At 57.3% G+C, this 21,758-nt stretch overlaps 6 protein-coding genes across 6 annotated transcripts; 4 read left to right on the plus strand and 2 right to left on the minus strand.

The window, feature by feature from the left end:
• Positions 1-640: 640 nt before the first annotated feature.
• On the plus strand, positions 641-1,705 carry azaE-5 (Ketoreductase azaE; the record flags this gene model as incomplete). Its single annotated transcript, XM_036635480.1, has 1 exon — positions 641-1,705. The coding sequence occupies one exon, from the start codon at positions 641-643 to the stop codon at positions 1,703-1,705; it is 1,065 nt and encodes a 354-aa protein (XP_036500831.1).
• A 152-nt stretch (positions 1,706-1,857) lies between these two features.
• Positions 1,858-3,451, minus strand: FUS7-3 (putative aldehyde dehydrogenase FUS7; the record flags this gene model as incomplete). The annotated part of the gene is made up of 4 exons (XM_036635481.1): positions 1,858-2,159; positions 2,226-3,020; positions 3,072-3,126; positions 3,179-3,451. The coding sequence occupies 4 exons, from the start codon at positions 3,449-3,451 to the stop codon at positions 1,858-1,860; spliced, it is 1,425 nt and encodes a 474-aa protein (XP_036500832.1).
• A 2,243-nt stretch (positions 3,452-5,694) lies between these two features.
• On the plus strand, positions 5,695-9,906 carry hxA (Xanthine dehydrogenase; the record flags this gene model as incomplete). The annotated part of the gene is made up of 3 exons (XM_036635482.1): positions 5,695-5,873; positions 5,927-8,128; positions 8,181-9,906. 3 exons carry the CDS (start codon positions 5,695-5,697, stop codon positions 9,904-9,906), a joined length of 4,107 nt encoding a protein of 1,368 aa, XP_036500833.1.
• A 2,344-nt stretch (positions 9,907-12,250) lies between these two features.
• AcuM (Zinc cluster transcription factor acuM) lies at positions 12,251-14,472 on the plus strand (the record flags this gene model as incomplete). Its single annotated transcript, XM_036635483.1, has 5 exons — positions 12,251-12,383; positions 12,507-12,529; positions 12,899-13,217; positions 13,366-14,159; positions 14,218-14,472. The coding sequence occupies 5 exons, from the start codon at positions 12,251-12,253 to the stop codon at positions 14,470-14,472; spliced, it is 1,524 nt and encodes a 507-aa protein (XP_036500826.1).
• Positions 14,473-15,066: 594 nt separating this feature from the next.
• On the plus strand, positions 15,067-18,342 carry CGCS363_v003635 (uncharacterized protein; the record flags this gene model as incomplete). Its single annotated transcript, XM_036635484.1, has 9 exons — positions 15,067-15,163; positions 15,214-15,603; positions 15,656-15,810; positions 15,868-16,605; positions 16,652-16,779; positions 16,826-17,247; positions 17,294-17,857; positions 17,906-18,081; positions 18,133-18,342. 9 exons carry the CDS (start codon positions 15,067-15,069, stop codon positions 18,340-18,342), a joined length of 2,880 nt encoding a protein of 959 aa, XP_036500827.1.
• A 125-nt stretch (positions 18,343-18,467) lies between these two features.
• Positions 18,468-21,218, minus strand: Capn9 (Calpain-9; the record flags this gene model as incomplete). Its single annotated transcript, XM_036635485.1, has 1 exon — positions 18,468-21,218. The coding sequence occupies one exon, from the start codon at positions 21,216-21,218 to the stop codon at positions 18,468-18,470; it is 2,751 nt and encodes a 916-aa protein (XP_036500828.1).
• Positions 21,219-21,758: the final 540 nt, after the last annotated feature.

A 21,758-nucleotide genomic window follows, 5' to 3' on the forward strand; every position in this document is an offset into this window, starting at 1 on the left:
AACTTTGTGTCTTCATTGTCGTTATTCTCATCATTGCCCATGGTCAGTCAACATGCTCAAAGAGACGAACAAACACGCGTATGCCCGGGCAATAGTGCCGCCTCTGACTACGACGGCCATGAGAGCATTTGACTGACGTCAAATGCTCCTCCGAAGCTCCCGTTCACCAAGCACGTAATCAAGGACCGAGCTCCCACCTCCCGGGAGCTCTGGGAGCTAGACCCTGAAGCTTATTTCGACGATAACGGCCCCGCGATTCTCGGCCGCCGCGAGCTGTTCGGCTTCGGATCCAATCTGCCCCCTGGCAATGCGACCTTCAAGATCACCCCTCCAGAAACTCTAATAGATATCCAGCTATCTAATCGCCGCAGCTTGGATTGAGACGACCGCATAACCAGCGCACGTCTAGTATGGAGAGCCCGTTTGATAAGGGTGGTTTTCAGATGACGAGTCATGAAACAGAACATTCGGAAGTTTGTTGCCTTGTCGCAGGAGCTCCGTCCGAAGTCGATGCCCCGCGATATGAGGTATGAGGGGGGTATAAAGTAGCTCTCATACCTCCGAAATCACTCCTGCGCATTACTGTATAGAAGCAGAGAATCACGAAAAGGGTTTAAGATCTCGAGAACCAACATCCAAAATGCCACACCGCGTTCTCCTTACCGGCGCAAACGGCTTCATCGCCCAGCACATCCTCGCCCAGTTCCTCGAGGCCGGCCACTCCGTCCGCGCCGTCGTCCGCTCCCAGTCCTCCGCCGACCAGCTCAAAGCCACTTTCGCCGCCTACCCCTCCTCGCAGCTCGACTTCGCCCTCGTCCCCGACATCGCGGCCCCGGGCGCCTTCGACACCGCCCTCGTCTCCGACCCGCCCTTCGACCTCGTCCTGCACACCGCGTCCCCCTTCAACTTCCGCGCCGGCAAGTCCAACAAGGACTTCATCGACCCGGCCGTCAAGGGCACCACCGAGATCCTGCACGGCGTGCTGCGCAAGGGCAAATCCGTCAAGCGCGTCGTCATCACGAGCTCCATGGCCGCCGTCATCGACGGCGCCGCCCCGCCCGTGACGTCCCCGCCCAAGATCTACTCCGAGAAGGACTGGTTCAAGATCTCGCGGCACGAGGCCGAGACCACGGACAACCCCGTCATTCCCTACGTCTCCTCCAAGATGTTCGCGGAAAAGGCCGCCTGGGAGTTCCTCGTCGAGAAGCAGCCCCCCTTCGACATCGCGACCATCAATCCGCCCATGGTCTACGGGCCCATGCACGACGCGTCGTACCTCAAGGCTCCCGCGGAGCTCAACCAGAGCAACTTCAACCTGTACAGCTTCTTCCTCGGCCCCGGACTGACGGAGACGAGCGCTGTCCCGCCAGAGCAGCTGCACCTGTACGTCGATGTGCGCGACGTGGCGCGCGCGCATTTGTTGGCGGCGACGAAGCCCGCTGCCGGCGGGAACAGGTTTGTGGTGAGCCCCGGCGGGATCTCGCACCAGCAGGTTGCGAACTACTTCAGGGAGGCGCTGCCGGAGCTGGCGGGGAGGATACCAAAGGGCGACCCGGAGAAGACGGCCCTGCCGGAGGGCATCTTTGGGGTGGATTCGTCGTCGGCGAAGAGGCTTCTGGGGCTGGAGTATACGGATGAGAAGAAGACGTTCACGGACGTCGCGAAACAGTTTTATGAGATTGAGAAGCGGGCGACGGCGGCTTGAGAAGTGTTTCTAGGGTGTAACTTGCATGAGAACAAATGAACAGCGTGATGACCCTTTTTCAGAGAGACTGCATACTTTTCTACCTTGTAGTGTTAGAGCGACTACAATTCCTGTCTTATTACAGCCGTCGTCATCTAGACGCCTCTATCGTCTTATAGTTTGCTGCTCCCGGCTTTTGAAAACTGCAAGCTCTTGGTGTAGCTGTACGAAAGCAGCCCCTGCTTGCCCATCTCTCCTCCGATGCCGCTCTCCTTCTGCCCCGCGAAGAAGCCGCCCGGGTGCGGCTGCTCGGGCATGTTGATCCACACGGTGCCGGCCTCGAGGGACCTCGCGATGCGTTCGGCGCGGCTGACGTCTCTGCAATAGACGGAGGCGCCCAGGCCTGCGTTGCTGAGGTTCGCTCGTTGGACAACGTCGTCTTCGGTGGACCACGAGAGGACGGGGATGATGGGGCCTGGGTGAGATGTTAATCTTTCTAATGGCGTCTTGTAAAAAGGTGATTTGAGTTCTGTCAACTTACCAAACTGTTCCTCTCTCACGAGCATCGAGTCTTCCGGGGGCTTGACCACAATCGTCGGCGGCACCCAGAGCCCCTTCCCGTCCAGAGGATTCTCCGCCGCAACGACGTTATACCCGTTCTTCTCACAATCCCTCACAATTTCCTGCACAACATCATACTGCGCCTTGTTCGACACCGGCCCGAACAAACTCGGCGCCGCCGCGTCCCCATTCACCGCAAATGCCTTCTGCACCTCCTTCGTAAACGCCTCCAAGAACGGTTCATACACGCTTTCGTGTACATATACCCGCTTCGTCGCCACACACATCTGCCCGGCATTGAAAAAGCACCCCGTAGCCACCTTCCCCGCGGTCTCCGCCACATCCACGTCATCGGTGACCACGCACGCATCGTTCCCCGCAAGCTCAAGCGTCAGCCTCTTCAGCGTCCTCGCGCAGCTCTCCATCACGCGCTTTCCCGTAGCGACCGTGCCCGTGAAGCTGATCTTGGCGATGCCCGGGTGAGTTGTCATCGCGGCGCCGAGGTCTGCGCCGCCGTTGAGAACCTGCACGACGCCGGGGGGCAGGACGGGGATGAGCAGTTCGACGGACTTGAGGACGGAGTAGGGCGTGAAGGGGGATGGTTTGACGATGACGCAGTTGCCCGTGACGAGGGAGGAGACTATTTTGATGTTGGAGAGAATGAGGGGGAAGTTCCAGGGGCAGATTGCGCCGACGATGCCGAGCGGGGTGTGTGTCGCGACGATTTTGAGGGAGGCGTCTTCGAAGGTGACTTCATCTTCGAGATGGACCTTTGCTAAGAGGTTGTGAGGATGTGGGAGGTGTGGGAGGGTTGAAGAGGACGTACTGTAGTAGAGAGTCTGTTGGCAGGTGTTTCCGATTTCGATCTCGGCCATGAGAGTCTGAGTGAGCGTTAGTTAGGTCACCGGTGTAGCTTATGTTGGGGTATCTCACCGATTTGCCCGTCTCCTTCATGACAATCTCCATGAGCTCCTGCTTATTCGCCGTAAAGACCTCGACGATCTTGCGCAGGTATTCCGAGCGATCCTCGACCGAGGTTTTGGACCATGTCTTCAGCGCCTTCTGAGCTGCCTCAACAGCCTCATCGAGGTCCTTCGTCGTAGCCAGAGGAGCGTCCCATAGCGGCTCTTCGGTGCGGGGATCGATGCACTGGTGGTTGTTGTCGCTGCTTCGGCGCTGACCGTCGATAACGTTGAAGAATTTCATGATGCGATTTTCCTACCAAGTCTATATACAAATCTTTTTAGATCATAATTGAACCCCATGATGGCACCGGGGCTGGATATATCTACAGCATTCACGGGTTATTCCACACTCTCCGTTGCCGGAAACATGCTTAGTACTCGCTGACCATTGCCACGGAATCCCACAATGCTACCATGCTCCTGCGGAGAATGAGGGGTTCTGCCCAGTCGGCAACGCCATCCAGCGCGTGGGATTCCGGAACTGGCACCGGGAGGGCGTGGAATGCTGGTTAAGGTTTGGCGGCAGTTGAGATGGGGCTAGGAGAGGCGCGCGCGGGGCTGCATCTGGCAAACTCTGTCTTTGTTTGCGGGCGGGAGATGGGATGAAAAGGGAAGGGGAGCTGTCAAAAGTCGCAATGTCACCTCGACAGTAATCTGGAAGAGGGGCATGCGGGGGCCAAAAAAAGAGTGCACACTCTCCAATCGATGTCACCACTTTAACGTTAGCTACACTGCTGAATAGGCCTAAATAATCTCGAGATTACTCATCAAGTAGCCCGAAGCTCAAGGAATCTTACGAATGTAGATGTTAGACGGTTAAGTATGCTTCGTCGTGGGTAGTAGACTGTGAGTAGAGGCTGGGAAGTTAGACACTACGTTTTTAGAGGGATATAGTCAGTCAATCGTGCTGCCTCGGCATACCTGGGCCCGTGTTACATGTCTAACCATGAGACCGCCTCAATTTTCTGTGTCTGCGCAGCTATGTTTCCTGCGTACCTATCTATCGACGATAGTAGCAATAGCAATAGCGATAATAAGGATAGTGAAGACGATAGAAACGAAGACGATAGAAATAACAATAACAACAACTAAACAATGAAAAGTAGTCGCTCTATCACAGGAAAAATAGGCGGTCTCCTAATTATCATTTAGATATGCAGCCCTCTCGCTCTCTCAATGCGCTAAAGATTCTCAACATTACGACTTCAAAAGCATCTAATCTCTGACATGTTGGTGCTCGTAGTAGGCTTGTAAGCTTGTAGCCAGAGACCTACCAGCACGGTGATCGTTACTGGCTTCTCTTCGAATTCTCATTCATTAGTCCTTGTGAGAAAGACCAAGACTCGATACGCATATGCAAGTACTATAAATATCCCCATACCATCCGACTGTATGTCCACGCAACAACAATTCGCGTGGTGGGATGTATCTAGTGTCTGATTTGAGGCTGGGCTCTCTGCAGTCAAGCCATCGTTGCCTTGATGTAGGCTATGCCGTGCCACAGGTTTCCCCCGGGGCAAGCTCGTACCCCATCGGTATTATTTCACTATTCTTCACCGATGTCTAGTTATTCTGCTCATAATAATCAGTCAACGCCAGCAAAGGGACTTGGCTGAGCCACCTCTCAATCAAATATTCGAGTGCTGGCACAAGTTCTCCAGTCCATTAATCACAAATGTTGCAGAGATGGCGATTCCAACAAACATCTCCATCCTAGGGCAATGTGACGAAGTTCGGGCAGCGAGTGGGAATGGTGGAAGCGTCCGACGAGACGGAAGCGGAGCCGGCCGACAGAGGGGCCGCTGCGAACCGGCGCAGGGCGCTGCAGGGGGATGCACAGGGCGCTAGATGAGCCCGGCCGCCCATCCACCAGCGGCGGCTCTCCACGAAATCCGACGGCGGCCAGCCCAGACGCTGGAGGAAGGAGGGGCGATGGAGGGGGAGGGGCCGACGATAACGCTACGCGACCCGCTAAAAATCGCAGTGACAGTGGCATCGCCCCGCCGATAAGCTCAAACAGCCCTGATGTGATTCGCAGGGCCTTCAGCCATTACAGGCACAAATGCATCTCGTTGTCGTACCAAGCCTGCGGAATGCGTGTGTTGCGAGGAAACAGATCTCAAAATGGCATGATGGGCGAATAGGAATTTCTGGAACGCAACGGAGCTGTCACAACGACGCCAGACGATCCACCTGATAACAACCGGACAGCGACACACAGACAGGACCGGGGTCAGAGCTACCCCTACCTGGCCTCACTGTAAACTCCAGCGGTGCCACGCCCGTTACTAGTCTCGTCTCGTCTCGTCTTCGCCGCTTGCTGTCGCTTTAAAGCTGCGGGGTTGGCTCGACCGCGATCCCCAACGCACGCCTTCACTTCTTTCACTTTTCTCCTTTTTCTGGAATTTGCAGTCAACAGAGTTCTTTGGCCGGTGACTTGTGTGTGACAGTCCCAGCACCAACCAGGACACAAGGCCAGACACCATGGCGCCCATCGCCATCTCCCCCGAGCGGGATGCCGGGCCGTTGAACACGCTGACCACCGACTTTGACGACACCATCCGCTTCTACCTCAACGGCACGCGCGTCGTCCTCGACGAGATCGACCCCGAAGTCACCCTGCTAGAGTACCTGCGAGGCATTGGTCTGACCGGAACCAAGCTGTACGTCCGCTCGGAAGCACCCAAGGAGTCTATCACACGCTGACAGCGCACAGGGGATGTGGCGAAGGCGGCTGCGGTGCCTGCACCGTCGTCATCTCCCAGTTCAACCCGACAACGAAGCAAATCTACCACGCGAGCGTCAACGCCTGTCTGGCTCCCCTGGCCAGCGTCGATGGCAAGCATGTCATCACCATCGAGGGCATCGGAAACACGAAAGCGCCACACCCCGCCCAGGAGCGAGTGGCAAAGACAAACGGCAGTCAGTGCGGTTTCTGCACACCCGGAATCGTCATGAGCTTGTACGCGCTGCTGCGCAACAACCAGGCACCGTCAGAAGAGGACATCGAGGAGGCGTTCGACGGAAACCTGTGCAGGTGTACGGGATACAAGCCCATCCTCGAGGCCGCGCAGACGTTCAGTGTTGAGAGGGGATGCGGCAAGGCGAGGACAAACGGCGGCTCCGGCTGTTGCATGGAAAATGGCAACGGCGAGAAGAAGGCGGGCGGGTGTTGCATGGACAAGAAGGCGGCCGACGACCAGCCCATCAAGAGGTTCACGCCACCCGGATTCATCGAGTACAAGCCTGACACGGAGCTCATCTTCCCCCCGATGCTGAAGAAGCACGAAATGAGGCCACTAGCGTTTGGAAACAAGAGGAAGAGGTGGTTCAGGCCCGTTACGCTCTCCCAGCTCCTTGACATCAAGAGCGTCTACCCCTCGGCCAAGATCATCGGCGGCAGCACCGAGACTCAGATTGAGATCAAGTTCAAGGCGCAGCAGTACCCTGTTTCTGTCTTCGTGGGCGATATTGCTGAGCTGAGGCAGTACGAATTCAAGGACGATCACTTGGAAATCGGCGGAAACGTCATCCTGACCGATCTCGAGCACATCAGCCAGGAGGCCACAAAGCACTACGGTGAAACCCGAGGCCAGGTATTTGAGGCTATCTACAAGCAACTGAAATACTTTGCTGGACGGCAGATTCGAAATGTCGGTACGCCCGCTGGCAATCTGGCGACGGCGTCGCCGATTTCAGATCTCAACCCTGTTCTGTGGGCTGCCAATGCTGTATTGGTTGCCAAGTCTCAAAGCAAGGAGACGGAAATACCCATGTCACAGTTCTTTACCGGCTACCGCAAAACAGCACTTGCGCAAGACGCCATCATTGCTTCCATCAGGATACCGGTTACGGCCTCCAAGGGCGAATTCTTCAGAGCGTACAAGCAGGCCAAGAGGAAAGACGACGACATCGCCATCGTGACCGGTGCTCTGAGAATCAAGGTGGACGATGACGGTGTCGTTACCGAGAGCAATCTGATCTACGGCGGCATGGCTGCCATGACTGTGGCAGCAAAGAAGACCATGGAGTACCTCATTGGCAAGCGCATCGCCGAGTTGGAAACACTGGAGGGCGCGATGGACGCGCTTGGCGAAGATTTCAACCTTCAATTCAGCGTGCCCGGAGGCATGGCATCGTACCGCAAGGCCCTGGCGCTGAGCTTCTTCTACCGCTTCTACCACGACGTTCTCGCAGCCATGGATGCCCAGAGCCAACACGTCGACAAGGAAGCCATTCAAGAAATCGAGCGAGGTATCTCTGGCGGACATGAAGACCATGACGCAGCTGTTGCGTACGAGCAGGAGACTGTCGGAAGGTCCAAGAGCCATGTTGCGGCGCTGAAGCAGGTGACTGGCGAGGCACAGTACATCGACGACATCCCTTCCCTCAAGAACGAACTGCATGGGTGCTTTGTCTTGTCAAGCAAGGCACACGCCAAGATCAAGTCTGTCGACTACTCTGCAGCCCTTGACATGCCAGGCGTGGTGGACTATGTCGATATCAACGACGTTGAAACACCGGAACAGAACCGTTGGGGCGCACCGCATTTTGACGAGGCCTTCTTCGCTGAGGGCGAGGTTTTCACCGCCGGACAGCCTATCGCTATGATGCTTGCTACCTCAGCAAACAGAGCTGCGGAGGCTGCTCGCGCGGTCAAGGTCGAGTACGAGGAGCTGCCAACAATTTTGTCAATCGAAGAGGCGATCGAGCAGGATAGCTTCCACAACTACTACCGCGAGATCAAAAATGGAGACACCGAGGAGGCGTTCAAGAACTGCGACCACATCTTCACGGGCACGGCGAGAATGGGTGGCCAGGAGCACTTCTATCTCGAGACACAGGCTTCGCTGGTTGTTCCCAAGCCTGAAGATGGAGAGATGGAGGTGTTTTCTGGTACCCAGAACGCCAACGAAACGTAAGTCAAACATCTCGTGGGGAATCTTGTTCTTCAAACTAAACTCTAGCAGACAAGTATTTGTTGCTCGCATGACTGGAGTGGCGGCAAACAAGATCGTCGTTCGTGTTAAGCGTTTGGGAGGTGGTTTCGGTGGCAAGGAAACGAGATCGGTCCAGGTCACTGCACCATTAGCACTCGCAGCAAAGAAGACCAAGCGACCCTGCCGATACATGCTAACCCGAGAGGAGGACATGGTGACCTCCGGCCAGCGCCACCCGTTCCTGGGCAGATGGAAGGTTGGTGTTAACAAGGATGGCAAGATCCAAGCCTTGGATCTGGACGTTTTCAACAACGCCGGCTGGAGCTTCGACCTGAGTGCGGCTGTATGCGAGCGTGCCATGTCACACAGCGATGGCTGCTACAGGATCCCGAACGTCTTCATCCGCGGACGCCTGTGCAAGACAAACACGATGTCGAACACGGCGTTCCGAGGGTTCGGAGGACCGCAAGGCATGTTTATCGCGGAGACGTACATGGAAGAGGTGGCAGATCGCATGGGCATTCCGGTCGAGAGGTTCCGCGAGATCAACTTCTACAAGCCGCTGGAGCCTACACATTTCAACCAGCCCCTCACGGACTGGCATGTGCCGTTGATGTATGAGCAGGTGCAGGAAGAGTCCAAGTACGAGCAGCGGAGGGAGATGATTACAAAGTTCAACGACGACAACAAGTGGCGCAAGCGTGGACTGGCACTTATCCCGACAAAGTTTGGTATCTCGTTTACTGCCCTCTTCCTCAACCAGGCCGGCGCTCTTGTTCACATTTATCACGATGGATCAGTTCTCGTGGCTCACGGTGGCACCGAGATGGGTCAGGGCTTGCACACCAAGATGACGCAGATTGCAGCGCAAGCACTCGAAGTGCCGCTGGACAATGTCTTCATCTCAGAGACTGCGACAAACACGGTTGCGAACGCCTCGGCTACAGCAGCGTCTGCCTCGTCGGATCTGAACGGATACGCCATCTACAATGCCTGCGCGCAGCTGAATGAACGACTGGCGCCGTACCGCGAGAAGCTCGGACCGAAGGCGACCATGAAGGACCTGGCGCACGCGGCCTACTTTGACAGAGTGAACCTCTCGGCACAGGGATTCTACAAGACCCCGGAAATCGGTTATACCTGGGGCGAGAACCGCGGCAAGATGTTCTTCTACTTCACGCAGGGCGTCACGGCGGCCGAGGTCGAGATCGACACGCTCACCGGCACGTGGACCTGCATCCGGGCCGACATCAAGATGGACGTCGGGCAGTCGATCAACCCCGCGATCGACTACGGCCAGATCCAGGGCGCGTTCGTGCAGGGCCTCGGCCTCTTCACGATGGAGGAATCGCTCTGGCTCCGCAACGGCCCCATGGCGGGCAACCTCTTCACGCGCGGGCCGGGGGCGTACAAGATCCCCGGGTTTCGCGACATCCCGCAGGAGTTCAACGTGTCGCTGCTCAAGGACGTGGAGTGGAAGGACCTGCGGACGATCCAGCGGTCGCGCGGGGTGGGCGAGCCGCCGCTGTTCATGGGCAGCGCGGTGTTCTTCGCCATCCGCGACGCGCTCAAGGCGGCGAGGCGGCAGTACGGGGTGCAAGCGACGGTCGGGGAAGACCGGGTGGGTGATGGCTTACTCAGGCTGGAGAGCCCGGCGACACCCGAGAGGATTCGGCTAAGCTGCGAGGACCCCATCATGAGGAGGGCGAGGGTGCTGCCGAAGGAGGGGGAGAAGAGCTTTTTTGTAGCCATTTAGAGGCTGCGCCAAGTGTGCATGGGTGTTTCTTGGAATGAGGGGGGATTGAAATAATGGGAGTTCTTTGAGGTACATTTTTTCTTTTTTGCGACATGATGAGAAAAGAGGGCGCCGTGTGTTTCTTCTGTATGGGGGTTATGGTAGAGAGAACATGGACATTTGATAGGCGCAATTGAATTCGCATAGGCAACGCAGTACATACACAGTCAGCAAGCAGCGGGTGTCCCCAAGGTACATAGTACACCCCCATTCTCCGAGCTACACTTGAAACGGAAAAGCATCACACGATGGGCCGGCAGGGCTGGGTTGTGCTCCTCTTCTGAGGTTGCCCCAAATCGCCAAGTCCAGGCTGTGGCCCGTGAAGGCACGAGGTTAAAAGATGGGATGATGAGGGGTTAGGTATTTGTTTGGGTCGGCGGGAGGGAAGCAGCAATTGAGCTTTGCAATGTTTACCGAGGGACTCGTCCGTCACCGAGGAGAAGCAGCAGCAGCAGAAGGTGAAAGGCTCTGGACCGAATGGCGGGCTGTGGTTTCATGCTGACATTACATTGCATGCTGCGAGGGGAATATTGACGATCGCTAGCTGCGGCTACCTTGGGTACTCTCAACAGGCGACCCCTCCCCAGCGCTGCTGCAAGTTGTTGCATTTGGCTACTGGAGACAGAAGTTGGAAAAATGTGCTGGAGTTTGGGACGGAGTGGTGCTGTCAGTGGGAAGTGGGCAAAAGCCAAGACTTTTGACCCCGTACACTGTGCCATCCAGCGGTTCCTTGTCTCTCTGTCGCTGTCGGTGCGCACAGCGATTGATGTCTGCATTGCGACGGTAGTGTGCCCAAGTTTAGAAGCTGGAGACACAGGTCTGACGGATCGCTGGGTTTTTAGCCAGGTAGCTTCTGTAGGGCAGAGCAGGGCAGGGCCCGAGGCTAGGGAAGCTGCATTTGATGTCTGTGCTGGTTGTGTTTGATGGCAGTGATGATATCATTTCTGGTGTTGAGGAGTGCGTTACCCTCAACCTAGGTAGTAACCTGCGGTACCTTTAGCTGTTGGGCAAGTGTCGCCGGCGAATGCTACCAATGGCAGGTAAGGCAGGTCGCTTTCCATCATGTACAAATGACATGAAAATTAGTGGTCAAATCCACCCTCGCCCAGCTTCAATGCGAATTGGGAGTGCTGAGCCACTTGCCGGCACCAACAGGACGAAGCAATCCAATTCATCAATCACTGCTGCTCCTCGTCCGCAGTCACAGTGGGTCACGCCCAGGGAGGAAGGTTTTCCAGCGGGCAGGTTCCGTGAGGTACCTCTTCGGACTCGCTGTGAGATGGCCTCTCGCCCGCCGTTTGCCTGCCCCAGAACGGTGACGCACCCCCCTTCATGGCGTGCCATCGAGCCTTGAACACAGCTGGCAGGGTACGAATACCTGGAGGGACCTCCCTCACTGCAATGGAACCCTTGTCGCTGCCGACCTGGGGCCTCCACTGAGTCCTGACCCTGCTGGGCTACCTAAGCAGCACAACGTAGCAATGGGGGTTGCGCCCAGCGCTGACCGGCTCTGACCTTGGACTCGGGTGGCCGATCTGCCTGATCTCTCGTTTTTTTCCAACGGAATAGCCGTGGTTGTCGTTGTGGTTCTCGTACCTTAGCCAGCCCACTTTCCTTTGCAAGTCGCCATTCCGGCTTTTTAAATTTCCTGTTTCTTTTCTTTCGACTCTGACTCTACCTACAGTCTCTCGTTGCGGAGCTTTTCTTTTTGTTCTTTGCTCCAGCTTCATCCAACTTGCCGGGACCGATCAGCGTCATCGACACCCAAACGCAAATTCCTGCGTGCTGCAGCAACAACAGACAGACACACCCCTCCCCCCCGGGAGGAACGCCACACCCTCGGCTGTCGAACCCGGTCACGATCTCGCGAAATTCTTCCACCGAGCGATTTGAACCCGCCCCGAACGGTCCCCCGTCCTCACCGAACCTGTCTCTACCCGGCGCCCACAGTCCGCCACCACTGCAGCCTGCGACCAGATCACGAGAATCCCTAATTTTCAAAGCATCCACTCCACAGAGCAAGGCTACCCGAACCACGAGCAAGCCTCCATCCGGCTGCCCGCACACGCATACCTACGCGCGCCGCGAGCACGAGCAAACGCCTCCCCCCCTCGCCCACTCGATTTCCCGCTGCCCTTTCGAACCTGCAAACAACCGCCTTCCTCCACGGCAGAGTCGCAAACCGCAGCAACACGCGCAGGGCCACCCCTCGTCAAATGATCTGCGAACCCTCGGCCTCTGCGTAACCTCAAAGGTCCAATGGGAGCGGGAGCCCCATTGAGCTGATTCCGAACCTCGACCCGCCATGGATAAGAACGGCGCCAAGGACGTCAAGTCCGAGTCGCAAGACGAACACAAGGAGAAGCGTGACAAGCCTGAGAACGGCAACCATGTTCAGCCTTCCAAGAGCCCCAAGAAGCGCCGCAAGGTCAATCATGGTACGTCTGCTGGTCTACACACTTCTTGCGATCACCTAGCAGTTTGCTGCTCTCCGTCGTGTCCCCTCTGCCGGCTCCCCCGCTCGCGTGACTACACTAGCTAACCTCTGCTTCCCCTCCCAGCTTGCGTATATTGCCGGCGATCTGTAAGTCCGACTGCCCTTCACCCGACGGACACAATTGGCGTTGGCTTCCCTGGCCTTTGCGCATGGCGCTGAGACTATTGTCCGCCTGCGATGCTGCTGTGCGATGCTCCGCCAGCCGGCCAACCCTTACCATGCATACATCTGCGCCGTGCCCCTGCGCGAGCACCAGCAACATAACAATGCGAAAAGAGAAAAGATGGCTGACGGATAGTGTCTTGCCTGCTACATAGCATATGACCTGCGATCTCGTATGTAAGATCTCTTTCATTCCGCGTTGCGCCAAAAGGCCCACTCCCCCCATGCTCTCTCCCTCCCTCCTGCCCGGCCAATCTCTAAACTCGACCGCCTGCTGACCATGTCGTGCTCCAGGAACGACCGTGTACGAGATGCATAAAGCGCAATATTGGCCACCTCTGCCATGACGAGCCCCGCGATCCCGACTCCAAGAAGGCAAAGAGCTCCCACGCCGCCTCCGCCGTCGACGACTCCGAGTCGACGCAGACCGAGCTCGCCGCCCGAGGCTCCATCGACCAATCCGCGGCCGGGTCCATGGGCCCGCCGCCTCCTTTCGACAGGAAGGCGTCCGCTGCCTTTGGCGCTGCTGTCTTGGGCCAGGGCAATCCGCTGCACCTTGTGTCACCGAGCTCGGTGTCTGGCATGCCGGGCAACGGCAGCAATATGAACCAATGTAGGCTGCTGCTCTGCTACTGAGCTTACCCCTCCCTCTCCTTCGTATAGATGCGCGCGCTTGGCGGCGCCTGTCTCTGAATTGACGAAAACAACAAAAAGCCGCGATGGCAAGGGGGCAGAAGAAAGCTGACCCCTGAAAAAAATAGTCGCCGGATTCTCCGACGCGTGGTTGACGGCGCAGAACCACTACCACGACATGCAAAGCTACCACCCCAACAACTACATGATCGCCCCCGAGGTCACGCACGAGTTCAACCTGCTCAACGACTTCCTGCAGACGAGCCTGCTCGATGACGGCGGCATCCTCTCCGACGAGTCCCAGAACAGCCCCGCCTTCAGCAGGTCAGCCGGCGCAAACGACATGCTGCCCACCTTCGGCAATAACAGCAACAACAACGGCGCCGCCAATAACAGGGCCACGGCCGCCAACGCGCTGTCGCAGATGCTGCCGCCGCCGAACCTCGAGCAGGGCAAGTCGATATCGCGCCCCGGCAGCGTCGTCCAGGGCGACAACAAGGACAAGGCGCGCGAGTACTACCTGCAGGCGGCGGACCCGTCGGGCAACGACACGCCCGAGGAGCGCATGGACCGCGTGCTCAAGGCCAAGTACGAGGCAGGGCTGCTGAAGCCGTTCAACTACGTCAAGGGCTACGCGCGGCTGGGCACCTACCTCGACAGCCACATCGCGCCGTCGTCGAAGCAGAAGATCCTGCGCACGATCGACCGCTTCCGGCCCAAGTTCCGCGAGAAGGCGCAGGCGCTGACGGACATGGAGCTGCTGTACGTCGAGATGTGGTTCGAGAAGCAGCTGATGGAGTACGACCGCGTGTTTGCGAGCATGGCCGTGCCGGCGTGCTGTTGGAGGCGGACGGGGGAGATTTTCAGGGGGAATAATGAGATGGCGGAGCTGCTGCATGTGCCAGTTGAGAACTTGAGAGACGTATGTTGCGTGGTTCTGCGCACTCGATGGTTTTGTGTTTGGCTGACTTTTGGTACAGGGCAAGATCTCTCTGCATGAGATTCTCACGGAAGAGTCTCTGGTGCGATACTGGGAGGAGTTTGGGACGATTGCGTTCGATCCCGCTCACGATACGTTACTCACCGCCTGCACGCTGAAAAGCCCGGACGACAAGTCGACGGATCCGGTCATTAACTGCTGCTTTTCATTCATGATTCAACGAGATAACCATAAGATGCAAGTTTGTCCTCTTTCATCAGTTGCCTTCGCGGGCCGTGTCCTAATCGTCGAATAGCCCTACACTCATCATCGGCAACTTCCTGCCCAATGATCTTCCAGCCCGTCCGTAATTCATTGCATTGATTGAGGGGAAGGCGACGCGGAGGCCTTGGGATTGGAGAAACAAAAAATGGGTCGGCGTCAGGATACCAGGGCATTATCTTTTATTTTGGATGCATTTTACGTTTCTGGATGGTGGAACTTGTTCGTTGGGCCTTGAAGTTTCGACGGAAAGGTCAGTATATATACATTTTGCCGTTCATCGGAGAAGCACCGGACGGGTGTGGGGTTCTTGCCGGGTTGGTGGGCCGATCTGTGAAGACCCACTTCCGGGCTCGGTGCTTCGAGGCAAGGAAGGTGCATCGTTCGTCGTTCCTTCCCGGGGACGGTAGGCAACTGCCAGTTCAAAATTCGACTTCTCTCTTTCTGCCAATTTGTTGTCCGACGTCGTGACATACTCAACCTGAGATTCGAATCATCGCCCAGATACGAACGGGTCAATACTACAGCGGAGTGCTACCGATTGTCAATCAAGCTTCTTTCTCGATTTTGCATCGCAACACGGCCGATTTTCAACGTCACCCCCTAGGAGCCTGGGGAAGTATCCGATATGCCTCGAGACCTGCCGAGGCAGTGGGACTCTCCCAGACCGACGTCGAGAAACATTCCCAGACCAGAAAGCGCCGGGAAGACGACCCAGCTCATAGGTTCGTGATATCATTCTGGTGTCCTGCCATCCGTGTGCTGACCCACGAAGCCTTCGCCGACAACCTCCTCAAACGTCTCCCCGAAGCACGAGATCCTCCAGCAATCGACACACTCCACGAAGAGCTCATGAAGAAGCTCAACAACACCCATGGCTTCCCCAATCTCCCCCGAGGAAAGTCCAGGAGCCAGAGAAATGAGCTGGATCGGAAGGGGACTGAGCTATGGAACCTTTGCATGAGACTCCGCCGCGACGAGATGCCCGGGGAGCCGCCGACGCGGAAGAGGCTCTTGCTTCGGGGCCGGGTGTTTGCGTTCTTTATGATCGACATTGCGAGATTCTGGAAGGTGGCGGAGGATGCGCGGCCGGAGGACTGGATGCCGCTGGCGGATGTGGTGCATTTGATGAGATTGGCGCTGAAGGCTGGGAGGATGTGCCTTGGTGAGTTTTGGTTTGGTCGCTGGACGGGATGAGGTTTCTGACAAGGGCACAGATGATTGCGGTGCGAAGTTTACCAACATGGTATATCTGAAGGCTTCGAATTACAGCGACCTCCTGGGAAGACTGACGCAGACGATGCTGGGACCTGACGATCTGGCGGAGTGCAAGAGGTTGGAGTCGGAGTACTACATTCTACGGACCGCAATGGTGAGCATCTTGATCATGAAGATGGTTACGTTCACTGACAACTGGGGGGTATGACAGTGCTGGAAGGAGGGAAACCTCAATGTCGCCGACTTCATGTACGACAAGGGCCAGCCGACGATCCAGACGCTCGACCCCGGCTCTGCCGAACTGCTGACGGAGGTTCTGTTCGAAATCGGCAAGGACTTCTGCAACAAGGGCGACTTCAAAATGGCTGTCAAGTGGCTCGAGCGGGCGTACGATATCATCAACAGCCAGGAGCTCGACCGTTTGCCAAGGGATGCGCTCGAGCTGCGCCTTTCCGTGTGCCAGGCACATATCCACGCCCTTCTGGGGATGAACACGTCCGAGGCCTCGCAGAAGGCGCATGATTTGGTCAGCTACGTGGAGCAAGAGATTGGAGAGCAGCCGGTCGTGCTGCTGCTTCGTCTTGAGTTGCTGCAGAAAGCGCCAGCGGAGGTTTTCGACGTCGAGGCGTATGCAGATATCCTGAAGCACATGGTGCAGCGGTTCAACTTCTCGGAGGCACATTTCAAGCTACTCATTCACCATTCGCGCAAGCTTCATGACAAAAGCCCGTCAATGGCCCTGCGTATGGTGAATGGGATGCTGAAGAGCAATATTGTTTCTTCGGGACGAGACGAGTGGGTGGAAAGGCTCGTGCTATTGAGACTATGGATGGAGGAAAGCCAGAGGGACAGCGAGCTTGCTATCGATGAGCTGATGAATGTGTTGCGAGGTGTAGAGGAAAACTTGACGCAGCCTTTTGGCGCGTCTGCCGCCGTTGCAGCTCTGACTGTGAGTACTTCACTGCAACTCCCCTTCAGTGGCTGACATTGTATAGATTATGTGGAAGAAGATCGAGGTCAACTACAACCAAGGTCACTTTCAACTTGCCGAGGGTTGGTGTCGGATCGCGCTGCAATCCATATTTGAGAATGGAGGACCTGCTAACAGGTCGAGACTCTGCAGGTATGCATGGCCAAAGGCTGCCAACTGATTATGCTGACAGCCGCAGGAAGCTCATTCTCTGCGCCCTGAATCGCAACAATACCGAGGGAGCCCGACAAATATTCCATGAGATGCCAGGATCGGCACGGAACGAGACCATGACGCGGTACCTCATGTATAAGGTTGCACTCCAATCTGGGGATCATGACTTGGCGGCGGATTGTCTGGAGCGAATAGGAGCGGGAGCAGCTCAAGACCCCAATTTTCTCTATGCCTGTGTTCTGGACGCGCAAAGGGCTAGAAACAAGATCTGCGCCGGGCAGGCCATGAAACAGCTTCTCGAAAGACATGAATTCAACGAAGACTCCCCGATACATCTACCGGCACTGCTTCGCAGCAATATTCGAATAGCCGTGGCGGCTGTGGAGGGAGAGAAGGGCTCAGCTCGGAATGCTTGTATTGAAGACGTGGCTGGTTTGTTCGAACAAGGTATGCATTTTTCAGCATTGGAGTTGGCGCGACTGACGTTGTGAAGCTGCCAAAGCAGTCCAAAGAGACCCCAAGGACAAGCAAGGAAATCGTTTGTTTACAGTCATGGAGCTGGACTGGTTTTGCCAGAACGCCTACAACCTTGGCCTGAAGAACTCGTCAAACTGGGACCTTTATCCTGTCTTGCGGCTGTTTGCCTCTTGTCTTGAAATCATCAACCATTATCCGTCAGATCTACCCACGGACTCAATGGTTGATCTCCGCTTCCGTACCATGTTTAGTCACTTCGTCATGGCAGCCGGCAAGATCTCAATAGCTCGAACAGAAGATAATACGGAGAAGCAATTACAGTGTTACCTGGATGCAAGGAAGCACGTCAAGGCGTACGACTGCCTCTTCCAGGTGCAAGCCACAGCAGCAGACGCCCTTACGAAGAAGGATTTGAACATTAAACTCGCGGCGCTACTGGTTTTTGATTTCGAGGCAGCGCTGGCTCTAAAAGATTACAACGGCCTGGGAGAAATTCTTCAGCTCGCGAGGCCGTGCAAGGATGTCAGGTCGTGGAAGGCAATTGGCGATCTTGCGCTGGGGGGCAAACTACCTGGTGACAGTAAGCGGCCAACCAGACTCCTGCAAACATTGGCTAACAATCTTGCAGAATTATATTCAACGCTGGGAATCGTCGTCAATGAGATTTGGGAGCTTGAGAGCATGAAGTGCGACAAATTAGCCAAGTATACGCGATGCATGTTTCAAGCGGTACGGTTGTTAGACGCGGAATCAGGTCAAAAGGTCATCTTACAGGCCATCGGAGTGGCCAAGAGTGCCAAAGAGGTGAGCGTTTGGGAGGCTATGCGAAAGACGTGACTGACTTTGGACCACCAGACCCCGAACCCTTATCCCACAGAAGAGCTGGAGTGGCTTGCGACGACGGCCTTCAACCAGGCCGTGGACTGTTACAACGAAAGGAGATACGAAGAGTGTCACACGTGGGCAGACCTCGCGACCAACCTAGCGCACTATGCCAGCGACGGAGGAGCACTGGAGAGGCAGTGTCACGAGAAACGGGCGAAGCTTGACTTTGACATGAAATGATAAGGGGGCACATTGCAATAGAGAGGAAACTAGATTAATTGTATCTATAGCCCATCCGCCCAATACAATAAGTGAGCAATCATCGCTTACATTCCCGTCATATCTCATCAAATCATGCCACATATCTACGCGGTAGCACCAGCGGGCTCACCTTCAGTAGTCAACGCAGAAGCCTCTTCATCATCGGCCGGCTTGACGAGCTTGATGGCCACCTCCGGATCCTCAGCATAGACGCGGAGACCGAGAACGCAGACGGCGTTCCAAGGTGGGTTCACGGGCTCTTCGCCGTCATCGACGACAGACTCGGTCTCGGAGTCGGAATCGGATTCTTCCTCCTCCTCGACAGCCTCAACGGGGGCATCCTCTGTCTGCACCTCGGCATCTTCAGTTTTCTCCTCGGTCTCACTTGGCTTGGCCTCCTCAGAAGCCTCCTCCTTCTTCTCGTCCTTCTTTTCTTCCTCCTTCTTGTCCTCGTCTTTCTTTGGCTCAGGGGCAGGCGCATCGCCCGGTTTAGCGCCAGCAGTCGATGGCGACGTCGCGGGCTTGTCCTCTGGCGGGGGAGACTTGAGCCCAGTGCTGCCGGTGGATTCCTTGTCAGAGTCCTTGACCTCGGTCCAGTCTCCGTCCTTCTCCTTCTCCTTGCCCTCCTCCTTCTTGGCCGCCGCGGGCGTCTCCTTCTTCTTGTCATCCTTCTTGTCGCCGCCCTCGGCAAGCTCGGAGACGACCTTGGCGCTCTCCTCGAGGGCCTTGGCCGCGACCACCAACGCCTTCTTCTGCTTCCTCTTCCGCTTGGCCTTCTTGTCCCCCTTCTTCTTCTTGGCCTCGGCCTTCTTCTTCTCGAGGATCTCGTCCTCGTCGACGACGCCGCCCTTGGCGTGCGCGATGTCGTACTGCAGCCCCACCTGCCGCAGCTTCTGCGGGTTGCGCTCCGCGTAGTCCTTGACGATGTCCTCCACCGTGCGCGCCGCGTTGTGCCGCGTCGCGGTCACCTTGGGGAGGACCTCGTAGGTGCCGGGGTCGAGGGTGACTTCGCAGCTGACGGAGCGGTTCTCCCACTTGTGCACGGGGCGCACGCGGCAGATCTGCTCGGGCTCCGCGGAGGCGTTGCCGCTGCCGTCTGTCTTTTGTAGGACGAAGTGCAGCTCGAAGTAGTACTGCCCCTCGAAGCCCTTGAAGTAGCGGTCGTCGAGCTGCGTGAGCACGATGACGGCCGTGCTGGCCTTCTTCACCTCGACGACGAACTTTGTCTGCAGGAAGCCCGTCACCCACGACACGTTGGCGGATGTCCACTGCTGCACGACGGTCCACTTCTCGTCGAAGAGCCGCGTGCGGTGGATGTACATGAAGGTGGAGAGCATGTCCTCGTACGCCATCCAGAAGAGCCCGTCGTCGCCGAACTTGTGGTCCATCTTCTTGAGCCAGTACGGCGTCCACTCCTTGCTGCCGTCGGACCAGGGGCCGTTCCACTCGCCGAGCCCGGACTCGGAGCGCTCGCCCCACGGGTTGCGGATCTGCACGAGGCGCACCCGCTTCCCGTCCTCGTCGACCTCCTCGCGCGACTGCAGGATGGAGTAGGCATGGCCGAGCGCGAGGCCAGACTTCTGCCAGTCCCAGCCCGTCCCCATGGCCGCGAGGGCGAAGACAAACTCGCCGTCGGCGTTGACGAGCTCGCGCCAGAGCTTGTCCTTGCGCAGGACGCGGTTCGTCGCGATGGTGGAGGTGACGCCGCCCGTCATGTCCTCGACGGCCTCGCCGGGCCAGCCGCCCGAGATGGCCTCGTAGTCGCCGTGGACCTTGGCGTACGCCTTCTCGAGCAGCGGCAGCCAGGTCTCGTTCTGGTCCTCGCAGCGCGCGAAGTAGAGCGCGTCGCTGCCGGTCTGGTTGCGCTTGCGGTGCAGGCGGGCCTTCTTGCCGGAGGCGTCGTAGACGTCCGAGTAGTAGTCGAAGTCGTTGTCCTTGAGGTAGAGGTTGTCGTCGACGACGGCGGAGACCCACTCGCCGTCGCGCTGGAAGACGAAGCCGTAGACGCCGCACTCCTCGTCGCGGGCGACGCAGACGCGCGTCATGAGGTCGCGGCGGTGCGCGATGGTCGCGACGGCCGCGAGCCACCAGCAGTCGCCGTTGGCGCCCTGCTTGATGTCCGAGGAGGAGTAGCCGTTGACGGTGAACTGTGGCGACTCGAAGATCCAGTCGACGCGGTGGATGGAGCCTGGGTTGTACCACTCCCAGCCCTTGACACCGCGCGAGCTGCTGATGCCGCGAGTGCGGGGATTCTGTGCGGATTGTTTGGCGGCGCCGGAGTTGGGGTTGGAGGTGGAGATGTTGCCGAACGGGCTCCACATGTCGCCGGCGCCGCCCAGGAAGCGGGACACGGCGGCGGGGTCGATGGGGATGGTGGAGTTCGGGCCGAGGACCTGCGCAGCCGTCAAAGTGTCGAGGGAGTTCTTGACGTCCCAGGCGCTGACGCCGACGGCACCGGAGGCGTCGCCGATACCGCCGTCGTCGTCGCGAACGAGGCCGTTGAGGCAGTTGGACTCCGGGTCGTGCTCGATGTCGAAGTCTGGGTCGGTGAACTTTTCGTTTGTGCGCTCGCACTCGCGGACGATGCGCTTGACTTTGGCGCGGCAGTCGGCGGCGGCGGCCTCGTAGGAGCGGGCGGCATTGAGGGAGGAGGAGGCGCCGTCGCGCGGGGACGGGTCGGTGGGTAGGAGGGAGGCGTAGAGGGCGCGGGGGAAGATGGAGGTCACCTTGCCCTGGTGTTTTGAGTGGAAGGACGCCCAGAAGTCGGAGAGCACGGCCTGGGGCGCTTTCTTGCGGGATTTGGAGGCGGATGGGGAGGGGAGAGGGGGTGGTGGGGGGTCGCCGTAGGTTGCCATGTTGGAAGGGCTGTGATGGGTTTCGTGGTGGTTTGGTTGTTTGAAGGTTAGGAAATGAATGACTGGAGAAGGGGAGGACTTGTCTTCAGCATTCATCGACAAAGGCCTGGCTGGGTTTAAATGGCTTGCTTTTCTTCACGGAACAGCTCAGCCGTACAGCTGTACAGCTGTACAGCTTGCCAACCCTCCATCACCATCAGCTTAGAGCTGCAAGTCCCCCCCCCCCCCCGGCATGATGTGCTAGCTAGGGCTGACGCGCTTGCGATAGCTCCCGCTGTACCACCGCGCGACTGGCCGCTTTCCTGGTTGTAAACGTGCCGAGAGTTTAATATTGAATATCACCCTCGCAAGGCGACGAATGAAGGTGATGGGGTCGTCTGCACGTCGGAGCGACCGCGCGGCTCGGTTAAGTGGTGAGAGTCGTAGTTTGATGCAGCTCGCGCTTGGTTTGGGTCTTTGGTGATAGACAGGCTCTCGTCGGAGGTTGGGGGTTGAAGTGAGGCCGCAGGGTTTCGGGGTTCAGGGTCGTCCATCCATCGG

Source organism: Colletotrichum siamense (assembly GCF_013390195.1).
Source record: "Colletotrichum siamense strain Cg363 chromosome Unknown KSG_Cg363_contig02, whole genome shotgun sequence".
NCBI classification, from domain to species: domain Eukaryota; kingdom Fungi; phylum Ascomycota; class Sordariomycetes; order Glomerellales; family Glomerellaceae; genus Colletotrichum; species Colletotrichum siamense.